At 41.9% G+C, this 19,803-nt stretch overlaps 1 protein-coding gene across 20 annotated transcripts in view; it reads left to right on the top strand.

Moving 5' to 3' along the window:
- The window catches only part of SIPA1L1 (signal induced proliferation associated 1 like 1), a 503,209-nt gene that overhangs the window by 365,024 nt on the left and 118,382 nt on the right, over nucleotides 1-19,803 (top strand). For all 20 annotated transcript variants that reach the window (XM_079911875.1, XM_079911870.1, XM_079911872.1 and 17 more), the window contains 2 exons: nucleotides 13,163-13,293; nucleotides 19,162-19,350. In XM_079911875.1, the coding sequence (XP_079768001.1) occupies nucleotides 13,163-13,293; nucleotides 19,162-19,350 (320 nt within the window). The remainder of the gene's footprint in view (nucleotides 1-13,162; nucleotides 13,294-19,161; nucleotides 19,351-19,803) is intronic.

Here is a 19,803-nt window from a genome sequence, read left to right as displayed (position 1 = left end):
AAAGCTGGTTAAAAGGGCATGTGCCTCAACTGCTCCTCTCTGTTTTGTTTTTGAAATCAAGCTAGACTGGCCCAAGGCCACATTTGCTCAAACACTTGACTTTACTCAAAGTCATCTTGTAAAGATCCAATCATATAGAAACAGAATGTGCTTTTGCAGTGAAACTGATGAGGGAGACATTGGCCATTTGGTCATCCTTCAGCCCTTTAGGAAGTTCCACGTGAGATACTTACTTTAGAATCTGATGCCAGGAATTGTTTTCTGGTAGCTACCAAATGCCTGCCTTTCTAATGACAGGTGTGTTTTATTTGTTTGCTTGTTTTATTTATTTATTTTTACTGTATCTCCTGTTTTACCTCAACTCCCAGAAGCAAATTTGATGCTCCAGTTTTATAACCTTCATTAATAACACATTTGTTTCCACTTTTGTCTTTTATTTTCCAATTTCTGTTTCATTAGCACAACTTACATATTTCCTTTATAATGAATGACCTCAAAAAATTCTTTTTAGAAAAGGTAATTAGTATACATCTATATCCAAATAAAAGACCTCTGTTCCCAGGCTATGTCTTCAGTTCTAGCTACGTTTCTCACTCTCCATTACCTGCTTCCACCTGGTTGGTTATCTAGTTGGCAACTCGAACCCTGGGACACAAATTTTTTGACTTCATTTTTCTCCCTGAACAAGCGTCCCATCCCACATCCTTGCCCTCATGCTGTAAATGCCACCATTATTATCAGTCACTTGGATTTGAAACACCAAAGCCTCTTTGTTGCCTCTCTTCATTGTTCTCAACCTCCAGTCAGTTGGGAAGGCCTCTTGAGTCTACCTTCGAATTGCTGCTGACTTCTGTTCTCTGTGTCCCAATCCCAGTTCTGTCACTTCAAGCCGGCGTTACCTCTTGCCCCAATTCTTGGCCATTGTCTTAGTCTCTCCATCTCTAGTCCGTCCTACTCAAAATGCAACTTCTTGTCTTTGCCAAATACAGTCTGATCACATAGCAGTTTACATTTTACATGATTGCATTTATGATTTAATCATGTAACAAATACATTATCGGTCAAGTCCTCTGAGAAGCAGGTGTTGAAACAGTATAGGCGTGCAAGTGGTTTGTTAGGGACCTGGGGGTAACGCCTGTGAAAGAAGAGGGCAGAGGAAGCAGAAGTTAGCAGGGAAGGCCTTCAGTCCACAATGCAGGTCTGACACCATGAAAGTAAAAGGGAAAAGAAGCAAAAGTGGGCAGGGGGAGCCTCAGCCCACCGTGCACATCTGGCAAAGTCTCAGCCAATGCCATGGAACGAGAAAGAGCATTAGAGAAGTCATTTGTTGGGCAGTAACAGCCAGGCCCCCTCACCCCTGGCATGCTCAGTCCTGGGCTGCCCAAGAAGAGTGTGGCTGGACTGGAAAACTGTGGAAGATCCAGAGATGCTACAGCCAGAGACTTTCAGCTAATTGCATTTCTTGTGGCTGAATGGGTTGTGAGCCCTTTCTGGAAGGAGAGGTGTTAAGTGTTGCGCCTCTGTGGCTGCCACAGGTGCATGAGCGCCTTCATCATGCTCGGCACGATTTTGGACACTTGGAGTGAGAAGTAAAACGAAGCACCTTGCTTTGTGACTGCCTGGAGGGGTGGGATAGGGAGGGTGGGAGGGAGGGAGACGCAAGAGGGAAGAGATATGGGAACATATGTATATGTATAACGGATTCACTTTGTTATAAAGCAGAAACTAACACACCACTGTAAAGCAATTATACTCCAATAAAGGTGAAAAAAAAAGAAAAGAAAAATCTAAAAAAAATAGAGCACCTTCATGAGCTTACATTCTGGTGGAGGGAAGCAGACAGTAAACAAATCAAACAAAAGTATATACATGCTTACTGTGAAAATTAATAATGCAGAGTTGGAGAAAGTAATCCCTCTCCTAATTCTAATAGTTTGATTTGTAATCTTCTCTATCTTTTCTTTTTTTTTAGTTAAAGTACAGTTAATTTACAATGTTGTGTTAGTTTCAGGTGTACAGCAAAATGATTCAGTTATACATACATATAGAAAGATTGATACTTTTTCAGATTCTTTTCCATTATATGTTATTACAAGATATTGAGCATAGTTCCCTGTGCTCTACAGTAGGTACTTCTTGTTTACCTATTTATATATAGCAGTTTTTATACGTTTCTGAATCTTTTCTTACTCAAAAATTTATTATCCAATTTACTATTAATGAGTGCCCTTCATATTTTTTAAGTAGTTTTAAGAATTAACAACTGCACATTCATACATTTATTTATTTGTTCATGACATAATGTTTATTAAGCATCTACTCCATGCCAGCTACAGTGCTCAGAGGCAGAACAAAAGCAAATAATTTTTTTTCTAGTTTCTTTCCCTTAAGTGATCTGTGTCTTCTGAGTTGTATTTTCTGTTTGTCTTTCATGCTGTCGGTTTTCCTTAGTTGTCCAGTAATCTTTGCCACGTTTATGAACAAAGGCCAAGGAGAATTGGTATAGGTGGCAAGCTTCCCCTGCAGCGCTGTGGGTCTCTTTCCCTAGCTGGCCTCACATTACATGGGGGAAGTGAGGGCTAGCACTGGAAAAGTAGTGAGACCCCCTAACAGGGGGGAGTGTGTAGACTGAGAGGGTAGTGAACCCGGTGCAGATAGAAACCCACATGGGCGCCGGAGTCGGGAGGGCTTTATTGCGCTCCCCTCCTGCCTTTCCTCCCGCCCGTGCATCAGAGTGGGTTGTTCTCCCTGTGTCTCCTGGGATTCTGAATAACCTGCTCCTTCTCAAAGATGCAAGTGCTTTCCCACCACTGTTCCAAGTCACCCTATGCCCTGGTCTCTGCCCAGGGCTTTCTATGGCGTCCTGGTTCATAACCAGTCTAAGCATTCCTTGAAGGCAAGGACCACAGGTTAGGCAGGCTCAGCAAACGTTTCCCAACTGAATGAATGTTTGGTCCTGATGCAAGTTATAAAATTTATTGCGTTGAGGAGCCAGTGTATCTTATATTTATATATAGCATCAGGTAGAGGCAGGGAGGGCCCACTGTGTACATGACCTTGTGTTATACTCTGGGCGCCAAATAGTATGTTACAGTTCCTTTTCCTCTCTTTTCAGAAAATGAGACCACAGATAAGTCTGTGTGTGGTCATGGTGGTTTTGTGGAAATTAACCACGACCACCAGTCGATCCCCATAGACCCAAAACACAATTATGGAGACTGATTTTTACTGTTGTAAACCTTCTTAGACACAAATGATAGATGCTAAAGTCAGTGGATGACAGTTTGAGGAGAAACAGGAGAAGAAGCAGGATTTACATAATCTCAAAGTATCTCCCCAAAGATACTTGTAAACCACGAGGAGAAAAATAGTAACTTTTCAGGGAAGAAACCTGTCACGTGCCACCTTAATGGAATGAATCAGGTTTCTTTCATGAACTCCATGAAATGATGCACTGAGGTTACATCATTTCTGTGGTTCTCTTGCGCAAAATGCATACGTTAGTCCAATCATGTGAAACCACCGGACAAACCCAAATTGAGTGATAAATACTGTTCAGAGGTGTCACGGTCATGAAAGACTGTTACAGACTGAGGAACTGTAACAGACTGCAGGAGACTAAGGAGAAATAATAACAATTAAGTACAACATGGGATAATGAATGAGATTTCAGAGTGAAAAAGGACATAGTGGAAAAACTAGTGAAATTTGAGTAAGATCTTTAGTAAATGTTAATTTACTGATTCTGATTAATGACGACTGTACTATATGTAGTTACATAAGATGTTAACATTGGGGAAGACTGGGTTAAGGATATATGTATTGAAATGCTTTGTACTATATTTGCAACTTCTCTGTAAGTCCAAAAGCGGTCAAGATAAAATGTAAAAAACAAAAACCTTCAGGTACAGTCGATAACAGCAGCTGACATGAACCATCCACATGAAAATGGGAATGCTTCCTCAACTTTGTGTGTTAACATGCCTCAAGGCGAATGCCATGCTTACTAATTCCTATACCCAAAGAATTTCTATGCTCTTTGTTTTGCAGTTTCGAGGACATAAGGGCCCTTTAGATCTGTTATTTCAGTACAAGTTAACATACAATAAATCCTGCCACCTATTTTTCAAATGCACACCTCATTATTAACTTCAGACACCAGTGAGCCACCAAAATTAGATGCTCAAAACATACTTGCTTTATTGTACCACTTGCTTTGCTTCTCTTCTCTTGGAGTTCCCTGCTGTGTACGGGGAGGTCATGCATCTGAACTTCAGGGCAGCAAGAGGAGAGACCTCCCTAACTGCATTCGAGTCAAGTAGAAGCATTCAGTGATGGAGAAGCATCAGCAGAAGCAACCTCAGCAACCCCTATCGACACAAGTGTGTGGGCTGTGCCGAGTTTTTGAGACACATTGCATGGGCTTCACCCTCATGAGTGGCAGTGACTTTGGCCTTGACTGAATTTCTGACTGTTTCTGAGGGACTTCCTTTCAAACCCTTCAGAAGCATTTTACACAGACATCTTGCTGCAATATCCCTAGTAAGGAGATACAGAAGATTTTTTTAAATATAAAGACATTGAGTTAGAGACAGGTGTTTCATTATAATCTCTTTCATTTGGATGTTAATTTTTTTTTTTCCTGAGCTGGCATTTGTAACTAACATTAAACTTAAAGAGTTACATTAATATGCAACCTTGTAAACTATGCTTTATATACTCTTTGACCATTTGCAAACCAAATACATTTTTTATACTTATAAAAATCTTCCTATTGTAAAAGTCACATATTCATTACAGAAAAATTAGCAACTATAGCCAATTAATCATGTGATTACTACTGATTTTATTTCTCATCTTTTTTTAACACATATTCATTTCTTAAGTAAAATAAGGATCATTAAATATAGTTTTATGTATTTTTTCATGGTTCCATAATTGGCTATGCCATCATTTATTTCAAGTTTTCCAGCTGTTCTATATTCAGGCGTTCCAGTTTCTTATTATAAATCATTCTTACATTAGATCTTCCTAAGTGTCTTTTGATTGTTTGTTTGTTTGTTTTTCCCCCATTGACCCCTTTGGCAGTTTGGTGAAATCTATGGCCTCTCCTTAGAATAATGTTTTTAAGTGCATAAAATAAACGTACAAAGCAAACCAAGCATATTAAAATACAATTGCAAGAGTGTTAAAATTTTTGTGACATACTATATAGATGCTTCTTATTGCATTAACAAAAAGATGTAGCATCAGATCTGATAACTACCATAATTTCAAAGTTGTGATGAGCATAACTGATATTTTGATATGTCTGCAGCAACTGTAATGTGATATGAAAATGTATGATTTCTATTGGCATCAAAGTCACATGTACAGCTAATATTACTGTAGTTGGCTGGCTCATTTACAACTAACAAATGCTACGTTTCATTTAGAAGTTAGTGAAAATAAAGGTATAATTTTTTCATTCAAGTTCATGGACCCCCTAATTTCTATCCATAGACAAGTTTAAAAACCTTGACCTTACATAAATGATCTTGTTATGTAACTTTTTTTCCACATGTCCAATTATTTACGTAAGGTAAAGCCCTGGTGTGAACTTTATAGGAACCTTGAATTTTATTGCCAAATTTTTCTTAAGAAAGCTTAAACCAGGAAGGTCCAATTGATATTTTAAGACTGTATAGTGTTTAATATTTTCTTGACTACTTTAAATATTTACAGTTTTTATTTTAGACCATTTATTATAGGTCCAAAACATTTTCATTTCTTCGATCACTCATGAGATTGAATTTTTTAAAATATAATTATTGGCTATTTGTCATAGACAATGGCCAATTAAAAATCTCCTGTTTTGACACTGATACTTTTTATTTTCCCTTTGTTTCAATTAGCGCTTTCTTTGTACTGTTTTTCTTTAACCATTTGTATGCAATTTATTAATGTCGGTCTTAGTCTACTTTTTATTGGCAAGTTAGGGGGCTACTGGGGGCTGCTTAGTCACGTGAGACTTTAAGCCTAACAACTTCATGTAATTTTGGCAAATAGACCAACTTACCTTTTAAGAGTTACCTATGGAAGGATGAATTGGAACTTCAGAGTACTGTGCACTTTGTAAATGTGGCAATTACTCTTATGCAACCATAATTATAAGCTTAGTGGAGTGCTTTGGGACAGAATTCTGGCCTGTGGCCAGTCCTGTGTAAATGTCCCCATCCATTACTCTGACCTGCTTTTGATTATGATGCGAAGTCCTAGGCTATTTCGTTCTCACGGAACCTCCACCCTTATAATTAGGATGAGCCCTTTGGGGACCAGAGACAGAACCTCTGAGTAGTGCTCTTCTTGGAAAGAGCCATTCATTCATTCATTCATTTAAATTTTTAAAAACTTTTAAAATTTAATTTATTTTTGGCTGCCTTGGGTCTTTGTTGCTGCACGCGGGCTTTCTCTAGTTGTGGCCAGCGGGGGCTACTCTTCATTGCGATGCACGGGCTTCTCATTGCGGTGGCTTCTCTTGTTGCGGAGCACGGGCTCTAGGCGCGCAGGCTTCAGTAGTTGTGGCACGCGGGCCCAGTAGCTGTGGCGCGCAGGCTCAGTAGTTGTGAAACACGGGCTTACTTGCTCCGCAGCATGTGAGATCTTCCCGGACCAGGGCTCGAACCCATGTCCCCTGCATTGGCAGGCAGATTTGTAACCCCTGCCGCCAGGGAAGTCCTCGGAAAGAGCCATTTAAACAGTTGGATCCTTATTACCTCCACTTTGGCAAACCTGTGTTTTCATTTTTAAAGCAGAATATGCTGTTGCCGCTTTTTTGTGATTTTATTTTCCTTTCCTTACAATTAAAATGCCAGGCTTTTAACTTTTTTTTGCCTTTTTGCACACATGCTTATCCGCAGCTTGAAACTGGGTGATGTGACTGTACTTGATCTAATTACTTGGGGCTTTGAACTATTTACTATGTCCCCTCTGTAAAAATGTGAAAATTTTATTATTTATTATTGTGACTATGTCAGCCAGAAATATGGCTATTTGTGTGGAATGTTCTAGTGATAGCAGAACTAGGCATTGGTGCTCTTCGTACCATCCTTGTTAAAACTCAAGAACTAGAACTAATAAGAAAACTTCAGGCTGAAAATTTGTTTAGGTGCTAAAAATGAGAAATGAAGGCAGCGGAGAATCAGGCATGTAAGGATAAAACATGAATATTGGTCCCTTTAAACCCGGTGACAAGGGCTTCCCTGGTGGCGCAGTGGTTAAGAATCCACCTGCCAATGCAGGGGACACGGGTTCGAGCCCTGGTCCGGGGAGATCCCACATTACATTGCTGTGGAGCAGCTAAGCCCGTGCGCCACAACTACCGAGCCTGCACTCTAGAGCCCACGAGCCACAACTACTGAAGCCCATGTGCCTAGAGCCCGTGCTCCACAACAAGAGAAGCCACTGCAATGAGAAGCCTGTGCACCTCAACGAAGAGTAGCCCCCGCTCGCCGCAACTAGAGAAAGCCTGCGTGCAGCAATGAAGACCCAATGCAGCCAAAATAAATAAATAAATTTATTAAAAAACAAACAAACAGAAAAAACCCCACAGTGACCCATTGGCAATTTAGCACATCAAGGAGTAAAGCTTTCTGTGTCATCTGGCTAGTTAATCCCTTTAGGCATCACATTTTATTTAACTAGTTTTTATTCACAATACAGTTTTAGAAACGTTTGGGAAGATAATGTTAGATGTAATGGCTAAGAAAATGAGCTTTGGAATTGGTACTTAAAATAATATGTTTGAGTTCTGGTGTTGCTGTTTACTAGTTGTGGCTGGGAAGTGACTTATTCTGTCTAAATCATATTTGCCACATCTGTGAAAAAGAAGGCAAAGCCTGTATTTTCATGGTTGATGTGCGTATTAGAGTGCTTGGCAGAGTTCCTCACTTTGCTGCATTATATCATTCTAATGGGGTGATTGCAATACTGGTTTTTGGCATTCCAGTAGGCTGGCACAAAAATATCATTATTTTTGGTGGTGTAATCCCTGTATTTCAGTTCATCCATCAGCAGATTTAACCACCCTGCTTGAGTCTCCAACTCCTCTTTCCTTTCCCTTTCCTCCCTCTGACTTTCATCATCAAAGGCTTCCTGGCCTTTCTTTAACACTTATCATCTGCATCTCCCCTGTCCTTGTACCCCTTCTCTCCCTTCTGTCCCGCCACCCCCAAAAAGACAAAGCGGATTGTGGGTATGGCTGGAAGAGCTCTCTGCAGTTGATGGATTGCACCGCCAGCAAAAGGCGGAGGTATATGGCTGGTAGGAAGAAATAAAACATGCTGCAGAGGGGAGCAAGTACAGAAGTGCTGCCCTAAGCCTGTGGTCCCAAGAGGAAAGTACCGCAGTCCAGTGAACTTGAAGGACAGGCAGCGGCAAGAGTGGCCAGAAGGACTGGACACAGGATATCCCTAAAAGGCTGGGTTTTAAGTTTAAAAAAAAAAAAAGTCATGTGTCTTGAGATCAAAGTTTAAAGACTCAAAAATTCTATTTAAGGTAATTTGCTGAACCAGACTCCTCTATTGGCGAATTATACATTGCATTCGGATTTTGAACTGAGAAAGTTGTGTTCGTGTAGAAAGGATTTTTGTCTATACTTCTGTAATCCTCAGAAGCAGAAAAATGGATGGTGGACCAAAAAGCAAGGCTTTTATTGTAAGAATAATTCTTACTCAAGTTGAAAGACTTTTTGAACAAGTAGAGTCTGAACATGATATTAGTGAATTTAACACAGGAAGCCAGACCAGAATCTCCATCTCTACTGACGAAACTGAAATAAAGATCAAATGGAAATGCTTTCTTGGAAATAATAGCTAGAGCTCTTTTTCAGTAAAAAAAGATTGATGTTTCTGCACAAACACACGAATAAGTTTTTAAAAGATCTTCCTGGAGTTATCAAATCAGAGATGGGTTTGTATGAACATAGAGTCTGAAGAAGGTGTTAGAAGTTAGTTTATAATGATCTCATCAGCATTCCCCCAACTCAGAAATGTACTTCTTCAGTAGCTTTGAAAAAATCGCACAGAAATATAGCCAGGTGTTGAGGACGACACACACAAAAAAGTTTAAATGATCTTTAATTTTTTTTTCATTTTTAAATCAATATTCTTCATTTTTATGTAGGATTTAGTTTCTTTTTAAAATACGCTATTATTTTATCTGCCAATTTATACTCAAATGATGGTGTTTAATATTTGTATTTTTATAAATTTACATTTTTCTTTTGTAACATTTCTAAATTTTTGTAGTTGAAATATATTAAATATTTGGTTTCCCTAATCTGTATTTTTATGAATTCTTTTTTTTTAATTAATTAATTTATTTATTTTTGGCTGCGTTGGGTCTTCATTGCTGTGTGCGGGCTTTCTCTAGTTGTGGCGAGCAGGGGCTACTCTTCATTGCTGTGTGCGGGCTTCTCATTGTGGTGGCTTCTCTTGTTGTGGAGCACGGGCTGTAGGCACACCGGCTCAGTAGTTGTGGCTCGTGGGCTCTAGAGCTCAGGCTCAGTAGTTGTGGCACGCAGGCTCAGTAATTGTGGCTCACGGGATTAGTTGCTCCGCGGCATGTGGGATCTTCCCAGACCAGGGCTCGAACCCGTGTCCCCTGCATTGGCAGGTGGATTCTTAACCACTGTGCCACCAGGGAAGCCCATGAATTCTTAAAGTATTATTGTTACTATACAAAGTACACACTTTCATTTTGCTCCAGTGTTCAATCACTCTTTGAGAGGATGTCTAAATAATATTTCAGATGCGACCTGAAGGATGAGAGGACTTAGTCAAATAAAGAGGAGTTGTGGGAAGAATGTTCAGGTAGGGTGTCTCGGGTGAGAAGGGGCACAGTGAGTTGAGAAGTTCAGTATGATTGGTTCTCAGAGTTCAGAAGGATGATGGAAATGTCCAAGTTGAAACTGGAGTGATAGGCTGGTGACAGGCTGTGAGAGCCTTTGGGAAGCCACGAGAAGTATCCAAGGACAGGTGGGAAACCAGAGGAGGGTTTTAAACTTAATAGTGATGGTCAAGTTTGCATCTTAGAAGCCAATCAGGAAAAGCCAATCAATCAGAAGACTCACAAACATCCAGGCAAATGATGATGAGGGTAAATCAGTGGCAGTGAGACGGAGGAAAAGGAGATGGATTTGAGAACTATTTAGGAACTAGAATTCACGAGGCATGACATTGGGTCTGGCATGAGCAACTAGAGGAATGTGGTAGCAGTTGCCGAAATTGGGGTTGCAGGGAGAGCTGTATAGGTTTGTATGGAAGGTGATGGGTTCACTTTTCCTGGTGCCATGGGACAAAGAAACAGTGAGTTCCGTTAGGTAGATGTAAAGATCCAGGGCTCACAGACATCTAGAGCGGGCAGGTGGACTCTTGAGAGTCATCAGCATTGAGATGGCAGTGGAAGTTCTGAGAGTGGATGGAAGATTCCAGATGGGAAGAGGAAGGGAAACTGAGTAAGAAGAGCCAGAGTGGTGGAAGGAAAATCAGGAGAGTGTGGTGTCTGAGAAGCCAGGATGAGTGTTTCTAGAAAACAAATGAAATGGCCAACTGTGCCATTGGCGAGTTGTTGTGGTGAATTTGAGCAGGATGAGGGCCAAAAGTTTCCATTTGTTTTAACTTTAAGGCTGACATTGGTGACTGTGCAGTGGCGTCAGATGATAGGAATCCTAAAGTGAAGAATTAGGCATCTCTTTCAAGAAGTTTCCAGTGGAAGGAAAGAAAAAGGAGGTAACCTGGAGGTGGATAAGGAATTGAGGGTAAGTGTTATGGTTAAAGATGAAGGAAACTCGAGCCTGATTGAATGATGATGGGAATGAGCAGGCAGAGAGGGGAAGTTGAAGATACAGGGCGGGTGACCAGGCATCAGTGTCCCTGGGAAGGTGGAATGAGTGGAGACCAGAATCTCGGGGGAGATTGGCTTTTAGATTGTAAAGGAAAGGAAGCAAAAGTCTGGACCCAGGTAAGTGTGTGTGATGGTGGAAAGTGAGGACAGTTGCTTCTGAAATGGCTCTTTATCTTCTCTGTGATGTAGACAGCATTATCTGCTAAGATTGAGAGAAGGTAAATGGGGGGAGTTTGAGGGAGAACAGAGAATATTTGAGACCTCTTCTCTGGAGAAGGAGAGCAAGAGCAGACCAGGGACAGCTTGAGGATGAGTTGAGGTTATTGGCAGTAATTGAGAGCGACCCCCGTCTTGGTGAATTTCTCCAGCAGCAGAGAATAGCAGTCTCACCTGCCCTTCCTGAGGTTTGTGGTGGGGGGTGTTTGAGGAGTTTCTGGAGAGTCAGGTTTCAGTAGAGTCCATGAAGTGCAAGGAACAGGATATAATGAATGAGACGCTCATCTTTGACACATTCACTGGTGTTCTCTGCTGCCGGGTTAAAATATGCTCTGACGTTATTGAAGTTTGTTAAGCTCTTCGCTCCTTCAGTGAATGGCCCCAGACTGCTGTCGTTTCTCTTTCAGTTCTTGTCCGCGTTTTTATACTATTTCTGTCTCCTCCCTTTCTGTTTTCTTCCTTGTTGTCAGTTGTTCTGTCCCATTGCTGTCTGCATGAAAATCTCTATCAGCCCTACACCCTGGACTTTGTCAACACCTGGAATTATCACACCTCTGAAATCAAGCTGTGGGCTTGAAAATCAGACAACCACACTTATTAAAATTATGTGCAAAGTAAGAGTAAATAACCTCTGAGTGTGATTCTCACGTGCTATGCTTTGAGGGCGTACGTAAGTGTTTGTACATGAATTTTGTGATGTTTATTGGGTTGTTTCTCAGCTGTCCATATATGAGATGTTTGTTGCTTGTATTCCCATTGTGTTTCCCTTATTTTGAATTTCCATGGATTATAATATTCTTAGAGCGCCCGTGATATTAATGAGTACATCTTTTATAATTGTTCTTTAGTACTTGCAAAGCATTTTCATACGTTATTACCTAAATTTTAAAATGACATGATTAGATATTTTATGCTGTTGTTTCTTATTATTCTCATGGATTTTCAAATACATGTTTTGTATGAGAATAACATGGATTTTCAAATATTGATGCATTTTGTATGAGAATAACCTACCATGTCACAACTCAGTCATTTAACCATGTCACATGTAAATGAAATAGGACAATGTAAAGAAAGTGTTTTGGAGGTTCGAACAGTAAGTTATCTGTTCTGGCTTTTCATATATTTGTTTTATTCGCTTTCTCATCTGTAAACGTATCATGTCTGTATCAACGATTTTAATTTTTTTTAAAAAGTAGATATTTAGGTGTAGAGTAAATATCACTTTTTACGTTTTCTGTAAATTAATTTAATTTTGATTGTGACCTTCCTTCTTGTCAGGAGGAAGGTAAAGTCAACACCGGTCATTTGGACACTTTCCCCCAAACCCCAAGGTTGTGCCAAGGTTTGGAGTCTGGAGCAATGCCAGACATTGAGGAGAGAGGCCCCTGAGTCGTCATTAGTCACACGGCCACACTGGTTGCCTAGGAGAGACCCGTTATCCCAGCCCTCACTTCCCTCCAGGTTCAGTGGCTCTGTGGAATGTCTTTTGTGCTTACTATGTGGGAACCATTGGTGAGGCCCAGAGCCCTGGGTCTGAACTTCTGCCTCCCAGGAGCACTTTGAAGCTCTTACCTCTAAGCTAAGACTCCATCTTACTTGGGCACCATGGGAGGAAAGCTGCCCAGTAACTCACAGACCCCTCTCCAGTCCAGGGAATCTTTTTTAATCTGCAGGAAATCCCTCCGTATGCAAACTTTGTTCTCAATAGGTTTGGGGGGAGTTTGTTGTTGTTGTTGTTTTTATGAAAGCTAAGAAGCCCTGACACAATATATCCTGTTTATAAGGAGAAAACATAAATTTCTTTTTAAAAAAATAGCAGAGCAGTAAGTTGCTGAGTAGTAAACACCTGAACAGGCCACCTCTGTTGTCTTACCTCCTCTGAGACTAAACCTGCATAGCTAAGTCTTTACTTTTATAACTCATTGAAGAATGCTGATTTTGTTAAATGCGTTTACATTTTATTGGTATAATTTCTGAGTGATCTACATAGCAGGCAGCATATAACATTTTTAAGCATTCTATAAATATTCTAATTTTGTTTTGTCTCATTGTACCTAAGAACACTGGAACTATTTTGGGGCAGATGAGAATCTTGGTCCGGTGGCTGTGAGCATTCGAAGGGAAAAACCTGAAGAAACGAAAGAAAATGGATCTCCATACAACTACCGAATAATTTTTAGAACTAGTGAGGTAAGTCGCACATGAGAAAGACTTGAGGCTTAATTTAATTGAGGAAAAAATAGAGTAGTAGCAGTAGCAAAGCAATTAAATTTAATAGCTCATGGTTACAAATGTCTTTAGAATAAACAAAGACCCCTTTCATTCATTCCGGTGGTGATAGGGCTGGACATAATGGTTAGATCTGGACCCTTTCTTCCCATCTAGCTCTGGATAGATGCAATAAATGAATGGGAGTTTTGATTCACAGAAAGATATGTCCATTAAGTGTGACCCAAGGAAATTGGAGTCCTCAGAATCCCAAACTGGATATTACATATCCTGCTTGGGCAGCCGGAAGGCACCGAGCCAGCTTGAGGAGGCAGAGAGGGTCAGCCAAGACTTAACTCACTTTTCCAAACTATTGCTTAGGACATTTCGTGACCCAAGAAAACTCTTTTCTTCTTGCATTTTCACTTTGCCATCTTGGACCTATTCTCGGAGGCCTAAAATGCGGGCTTTTTGAACCAGAGGCTGTCTAATTGTGGGTAAGACAGGTTCTTGGAGCTCTTTAGGGATCTAAGTACACATAATATGTGAGTTTTTATTTTAAAATGAAATTCAGGTCAAAAAAAGAAAAGGAAATATAAAATAGCCAACAAAGCATTTAAAAAAAAAACAAAACTCGTGAAGTTTGGGACTATGAGGTTTTTTTCCTTTGTTTTCTTTCTAAACATATGTTTAGTTGTGCCAGCTATCAATTTATTGCCTCTTTGAACCAGATCACTTTAGGATTGTTGTTATGCATTAATGCCTAATGCTCCCTTGAGGTATCTAGAAAATAATGGTTTTGAAACTAGTTTAAATAGGGCATTTGGCTTCATTTCCCCCATTGAATACAAAGCAGTTTGCAGGGGTTGGCTTCACTTAGTAATTGTTCCTCAGCTTGAACTCTGGGGAAATTAAAAATAGGATTTTTAAAGGCACGGCTTTAATATCTAATGTGTTGTGTCGAGTGGCCCGAGAGAAACGAAGAACTCACATGCTGTAGGGTCCTTTTTCTCTGTGCCAAAGCCGATCGTTAAGCAGGGTCAGTACTTTTGTTGCACGTGAAAAGCACAGAGAACACACTGTGTTTTTCAAGTTGGGTGTCGGTAGTCGCTCCTCAGATGCCACCAGATTCCTGAGAGCCACACTTAGCTCCTCCCACCTGTTTTTGTCCTTCCTGTCCTTACCTTTCCCCTTCCCTAAGGCCACTCTGATTTAAGTCCTCATCATACTGTTCCTTTCCTATGTTTTTTTATCCATTTCAATTTCTCTTCTTGCCACTATCCTATCATTCTTCATGCCGGACGTTGAAGCTTTCTAAATCGGTACTTTCGTTCTCAGATCCTGTCTCTGGTGTCCACGATTGTCCCTTCCAGCTTGCCTTGCAAGCACACCACGGCTGGTCACCCCTTTCTCTCCAGGTCAACTCCTATCCTAGGTGAATGTGGTCCCTCTGCTTCTCCCTGCCTCAGCCTCAAATGCTCGACCTGTACCTCCCTCCTGCAGTTACAATTAAACCACACCTAAGGATTCTCTAGTCCTGTAGTTCAGTCCTTTTCCTGCCAACCCATTTGACGGTCCATGGGGCCACTTCCTTACCCTTTGATTGAAACATCCAAGTCAAATGTCGTTCGTGGTTCAGAAACACATTACCACCAGTTTTCATGTTCAAATTAATGTTTAACCAGTGACAACCCCGTTGTTACAATTGCTCAAGCCAGAGACCTTGAGGCCACTTTTGACTCCTCTCTTCTCCTTCCTCCTGCTCCCCACATCGGGTGTTTCCACAAAACTGGTTGACTTTGTCTTCAATTGTCTTCAAAATGTATCCAGAATTCTACTGCTTCTCCAATCCCACTGCCTCTGCCTGGGCCAAGCCACCATCGTCTTTCTCCAAAAACCATTCTTCCTGCTTGTGCCCTTAAGCCCTGCATCCTTTCAAGCCCAGCAGGAGTCCTTTAGAAATGTAATCCACGTCTTGTCATTCCTCAATTCAAAATCCTTTCATGGTTTCCCATCTTCCAGTTAAAAGTCATTCTCCTTGCTAGCCTAGGAGTCCAGACGCATCTGCTTCCGACCTTGACCTCATCTCCGAAAACTCCCCCTCACTTAGTCTTTTCCAGCCACACTGGCCTCCTTCCCTCTGGGCAATCTCAGGACACCTCTGTCTCAGGGCTCCGATAGTCCCTATTCCTCTGTCTTCAGTGTTCTCTCCAGGCATCCTCGTGGCCGCAGCTCTCTCTTTTCCTTCTGGCCTTATACTCTTAAGTTACAGGGGCCTTCCTTGGCCACTGGATCTAAAATTTCTACTCCCTCATATCTCATTTCATGTCCAATTCCAGGCTTTCTTTTTTACATGAACACTTAACCACTATCTCATGCAACGTACTTACTTACTTGGTTCTTTTTTCTTTTCTTTTCTTTTTTTTTTTTTGCGGTACGCGGGCCTCTCACCGTTGTGGCCTCTCCCGTTGCGGAGCACAGGCTCCAGACGCGCAGGCTCAGCGACCATGGCTCATGGGCCCAGCCGCTCCGCGGCATGTGGGATCTTCCCGGACCGGGGGCACGAACCCGCGTCCCCTACATTGGCAGGCAGACTCTCAACCACTGCGCCACCAGGGAAGCCCACTTGGTTCATTTTGTGACTCTCCCACTCAGATATAAGCTCAGGGAACATGAGGATTCTGAGTTATTCGTGACTACATTCCTAATGCCTAAAACAGCCCTACCCCTTCATTCCTTCCTTCCTCTCTAATGTTTATTTAATGAATCGCCACTAGCCTTTGTGTAAGTTTTTTCATTACGATAGAAATAATCCTTAAGTGTGGTTTAATTGTAATATTGTTAACACAAATTCGTGTGTCCAACGCACAGTGAGGACAAACAAACTGAAACGTCAGAGTTTGGAGCAGAGAGAGGTTTACCTTAAGCCCATGCAAGGAGACAAAGCCTCGAGCTCCTTGAATGGTTTCGGCAAAGCATTTTTAAAGGCCAGGAGTGGGGGTGGGTCGCAGGGTAGGTGATCAGCTTGTGCACAATTCTCTGATTGGCTGATGGTGAGGCAGCAAGGTGGTGTCACAGGGGTTAACATTATGAGTCCTTAGGCTCCAGGAGGCCTGAGAAAAACTACTCAGGGTAGTCAAGTTGTTCTTCCATTTGGTGGGGGGTTGTCACATCTGCAAAACAACTCGGGAAATTTGCATCAAATCTAGGTGCTTCAGAGAGGAGCTAAAGCAGAGGATATGGGGGAAGGCCTGTCCCGGGAAGGCTCCCATAGGGTCCTGCTCGGTTACAGTATCTTTATGAGAGTTTTCATAGAAATAAACTAATGAAAGTCCTTTGATAGAAATATCTCTAGATGTTGGTTCTGCTCCAGAGCTGCACATTGTAGGATGGGCAGTTCACTCTTTCCCATTGAAGGCAGTTCACTGAGTATATAATAAAGTAAGAGTTAATTCTTATGCCTTTGTAGGGGCTTCTCACGCTATTGATTTCTCCTGTTAATAAATCCATTGAGAAAAAAGAAAACATAGTCACCACAGTGACACTGCTGTTGCTTCAGTAAATGGCATCAAGAGAACAGAAATACAAACAAATCTCTTTCAGTAGAAATAGGCTTTGCACAACAAAGAAACAAAAAAGGAATTTACATGTATTTGGAAGCATGACGTTTGTTTATGAACAAAATCTGTGGTGTGAGTGCTTTTAAGCATGGGTGCACAGGGATTTAGGAGGATTCTCTTCCTGTTTCTGGAAGTCATTAACAAAAATATCAGTAACACTAGTGATTCAGGTATAAAAAGGAATCATTCCTTTTTGGTTTTCTGCTTTGGCTTTCTTTTTTTTTTTTGCGGTACGCGGGCCTCTCACTGTTGTGGCCTCTCCCGTTGCGGAGCACAGGCTCTGGACACACAGGCTCAGCGGCCATGGCTCACGGGCCCAGCCGCTCCGCGGCATGTGGGATCTTCCCGGACCGGGGCACAAACCCGTGTCCCCTGCATCGGCAGGCAGACTCTCAACCACTGTGCCACCAGGGAGGCCCTGCTCTGGCTTTCTTGAGGTGGGTTGCTGTCTTCCTGTGGTGCAGGATTAGCAATGATTAGCATTCCTCGTCTGGGGTTCTCAGTTGGAAATACGTCCAGCCTTTGCAGCCTCCTGTTGCCAGGAGCACGCGAGTTGCTCAGCCGTTTCCGTGATTTAAAAAATGAAACAAAAATTATTTCTGTCAAATTAGATATTAAGTCACAGGAAAAAGATATTTTTTACACAGCTGTCATTTGAAAGCAAACTATTTATAAATGAAAGAAAAGATACTAATCAAATGAACAGACTGCAGATACCCCAAGCACCTTTTTCTTGTCTTGAGAGTCAGAGGTTGGTAACCTTGGCTTTTCCTACCCCCATCTCTCTTCTCCATCAGTTGGCACGGTTATAGATTTTACTTCCCTGGTGATTCTTCCTTTGGTTTCCATTTTCCCTGCTAATCCTCTGTCACACCCTCTGCCTGTTACTTGAAGACTGTTTACAGTTTGTTTCTGTTTTCTCTACCTGTAGTTGCTTCCTCCGGCAGTTCATCTTATTTGCCACCTGAATTTTCTTACATCATCATCCCTATGCAAACAAGTTCTGATATGGCCGGTTGGAGCCGGATGAGGTGCACGCCCGTCAGGGTACATTCGGGCCCGTCAGGGTACATTTGGCTCGGGCTCCGGCCTGCCTGTAGCTTCACCGCTCACTGCCCCTTTGGGCTCGCTTAGATCCAGCTAAGCTACAGCAGTCGCTCTTTCCCACTCACACCCCGATCTTTCTCATCTCCACACCTTTGCTCTCTGACATTGTCTTTTTGTATAATTTTTCCTAGATTTCAAGGCCCCTTTTCAGTGCCACCCGTTTCCATGAGGGCCTTTCCTTATGCCCTGAGCCACGGTGATCCCTTTTCTGCCTTTGGACTCTTGTAGAACCTGACCTTGTTAAATTTTTCTTAGTAGATATGTCCTCCTGAATGGGTATTTCTTACCTCTCAGCCTCTTGCATGCCACACCCAGCCCTCAACGTTTGCTCCTGTTGCAGTACAGTGCCTTGTAACCTACACACTTAACAGAAATTCGTTCGACTTAATGGGTTTTTTCTTTAGGTCACCGTACAGTGTTTAAATTATACTGACAACTTTGCCACATGGAAATGTCTGAAAATTAAGACTAGTTTACTTCGACAGATCATCATTACTTAAGGAAAATTCTTTGCTCATGTTTTTATTTCATAATAATGGAAGGGATCTCAAGACATAAGCGTAAAGCAAAAGTCATTTTAAATGCTGTTGATGGTGCCGCTCTACTACCTATAATCACTGTCCTGTTCTAGCAGCATTTGGGGATGGGAATAGGTTAAGCTAGTCAACGGTACGTTATGAAATTTAAAACTTCCTCTCCCCCCACCCTTACTTTTATAATTCAAAAAGGTGTAACATCTAAATTCTCAGCATTTAGTCTTCAGATATTCTCAGGAATAGCTCCTTCTTAATTTCCTGGTGAGTGTGTGAGTGGCATTGTATAGCTATATGGAGACCTTGATCTTTCTGAGCTCTCTAGGGAAATATGCACTCTATTTGGTATTTAAGGAAATGTCCTCGCAAGGTTTGATTATGAGTTCCGTTGGACTTACCTGGGTCTTCTTGAAAGTGTTGGTCTCATTTTTCATATATAAAGTATCTTACATCACTTCCCTCATCCTTTCTCCCTCACTGGCTCAACCAATCAAATGTCATTTCCAGCTCCCTAAGGGGGACCTCAGACTGGGCTTTCAGTGCATTTTATATATTTGCTCATCTCACCGGAGCACATGTCTCTCTTTCAGCTCATGACACTGAGAGGGTCAGTGCTGGAGGATGCCATACCCTCAACGGCAAAGCACTCGACGGCCCGGGGACTGCCCCTGAAGGAAGTGCTGGAGCACGTGATTCCCGAGCTCAACGTCCAGTGCCTGCGGTTGGCCTTCAACACCCCCAAAGTCACAGAGCAACTCATGAAACTGGACGAACAGGGGGTAAGTGGGGCTTCCAGGGGAGAACATTCTTGCTGCTCAGGTTTCCACTAGGCATCCAGAATACAGACCTGAATAGTTCTTTTTTTTTCTTTTGCGGTACGCGGGCCTCTCACTGCTGTGGCTTCTCCCGTTGCGGAGCACAGGCTCCGGACGCGCAGACTCAGCGGCCATGGCTCACGGGCCCAGCCGCTCCGTGGCATGTGAGATCTTCCCGGACTGGGGCACGAACCCGTGTCCCCTGCATCGGCAGGCGGACTCCCAACCACTGTGCCACCAGGGAAGCCCTGAATAATTCTTTTTTGATGGGGAAAACTGATACTATTTTTTGTGAAGGATCTTCTCTTTTCAATTATTCACTTTCTTTTTTCTTAACTCTGAACTCTGAACATTTCTCATGTGTTGAAATTCTCTTTGTCAGGACTGACTGATACAGTACTTAAACAATGTTCAACT

Source organism: Stenella coeruleoalba (assembly GCF_951394435.1).
Source record: "Stenella coeruleoalba genome assembly, chromosome: 2".
NCBI classification, from domain to species: Eukaryota; Metazoa; Chordata; class Mammalia; order Artiodactyla; family Delphinidae; genus Stenella; species Stenella coeruleoalba.
This window is presented reverse-complemented; position numbering and strand designations above follow the sequence as displayed.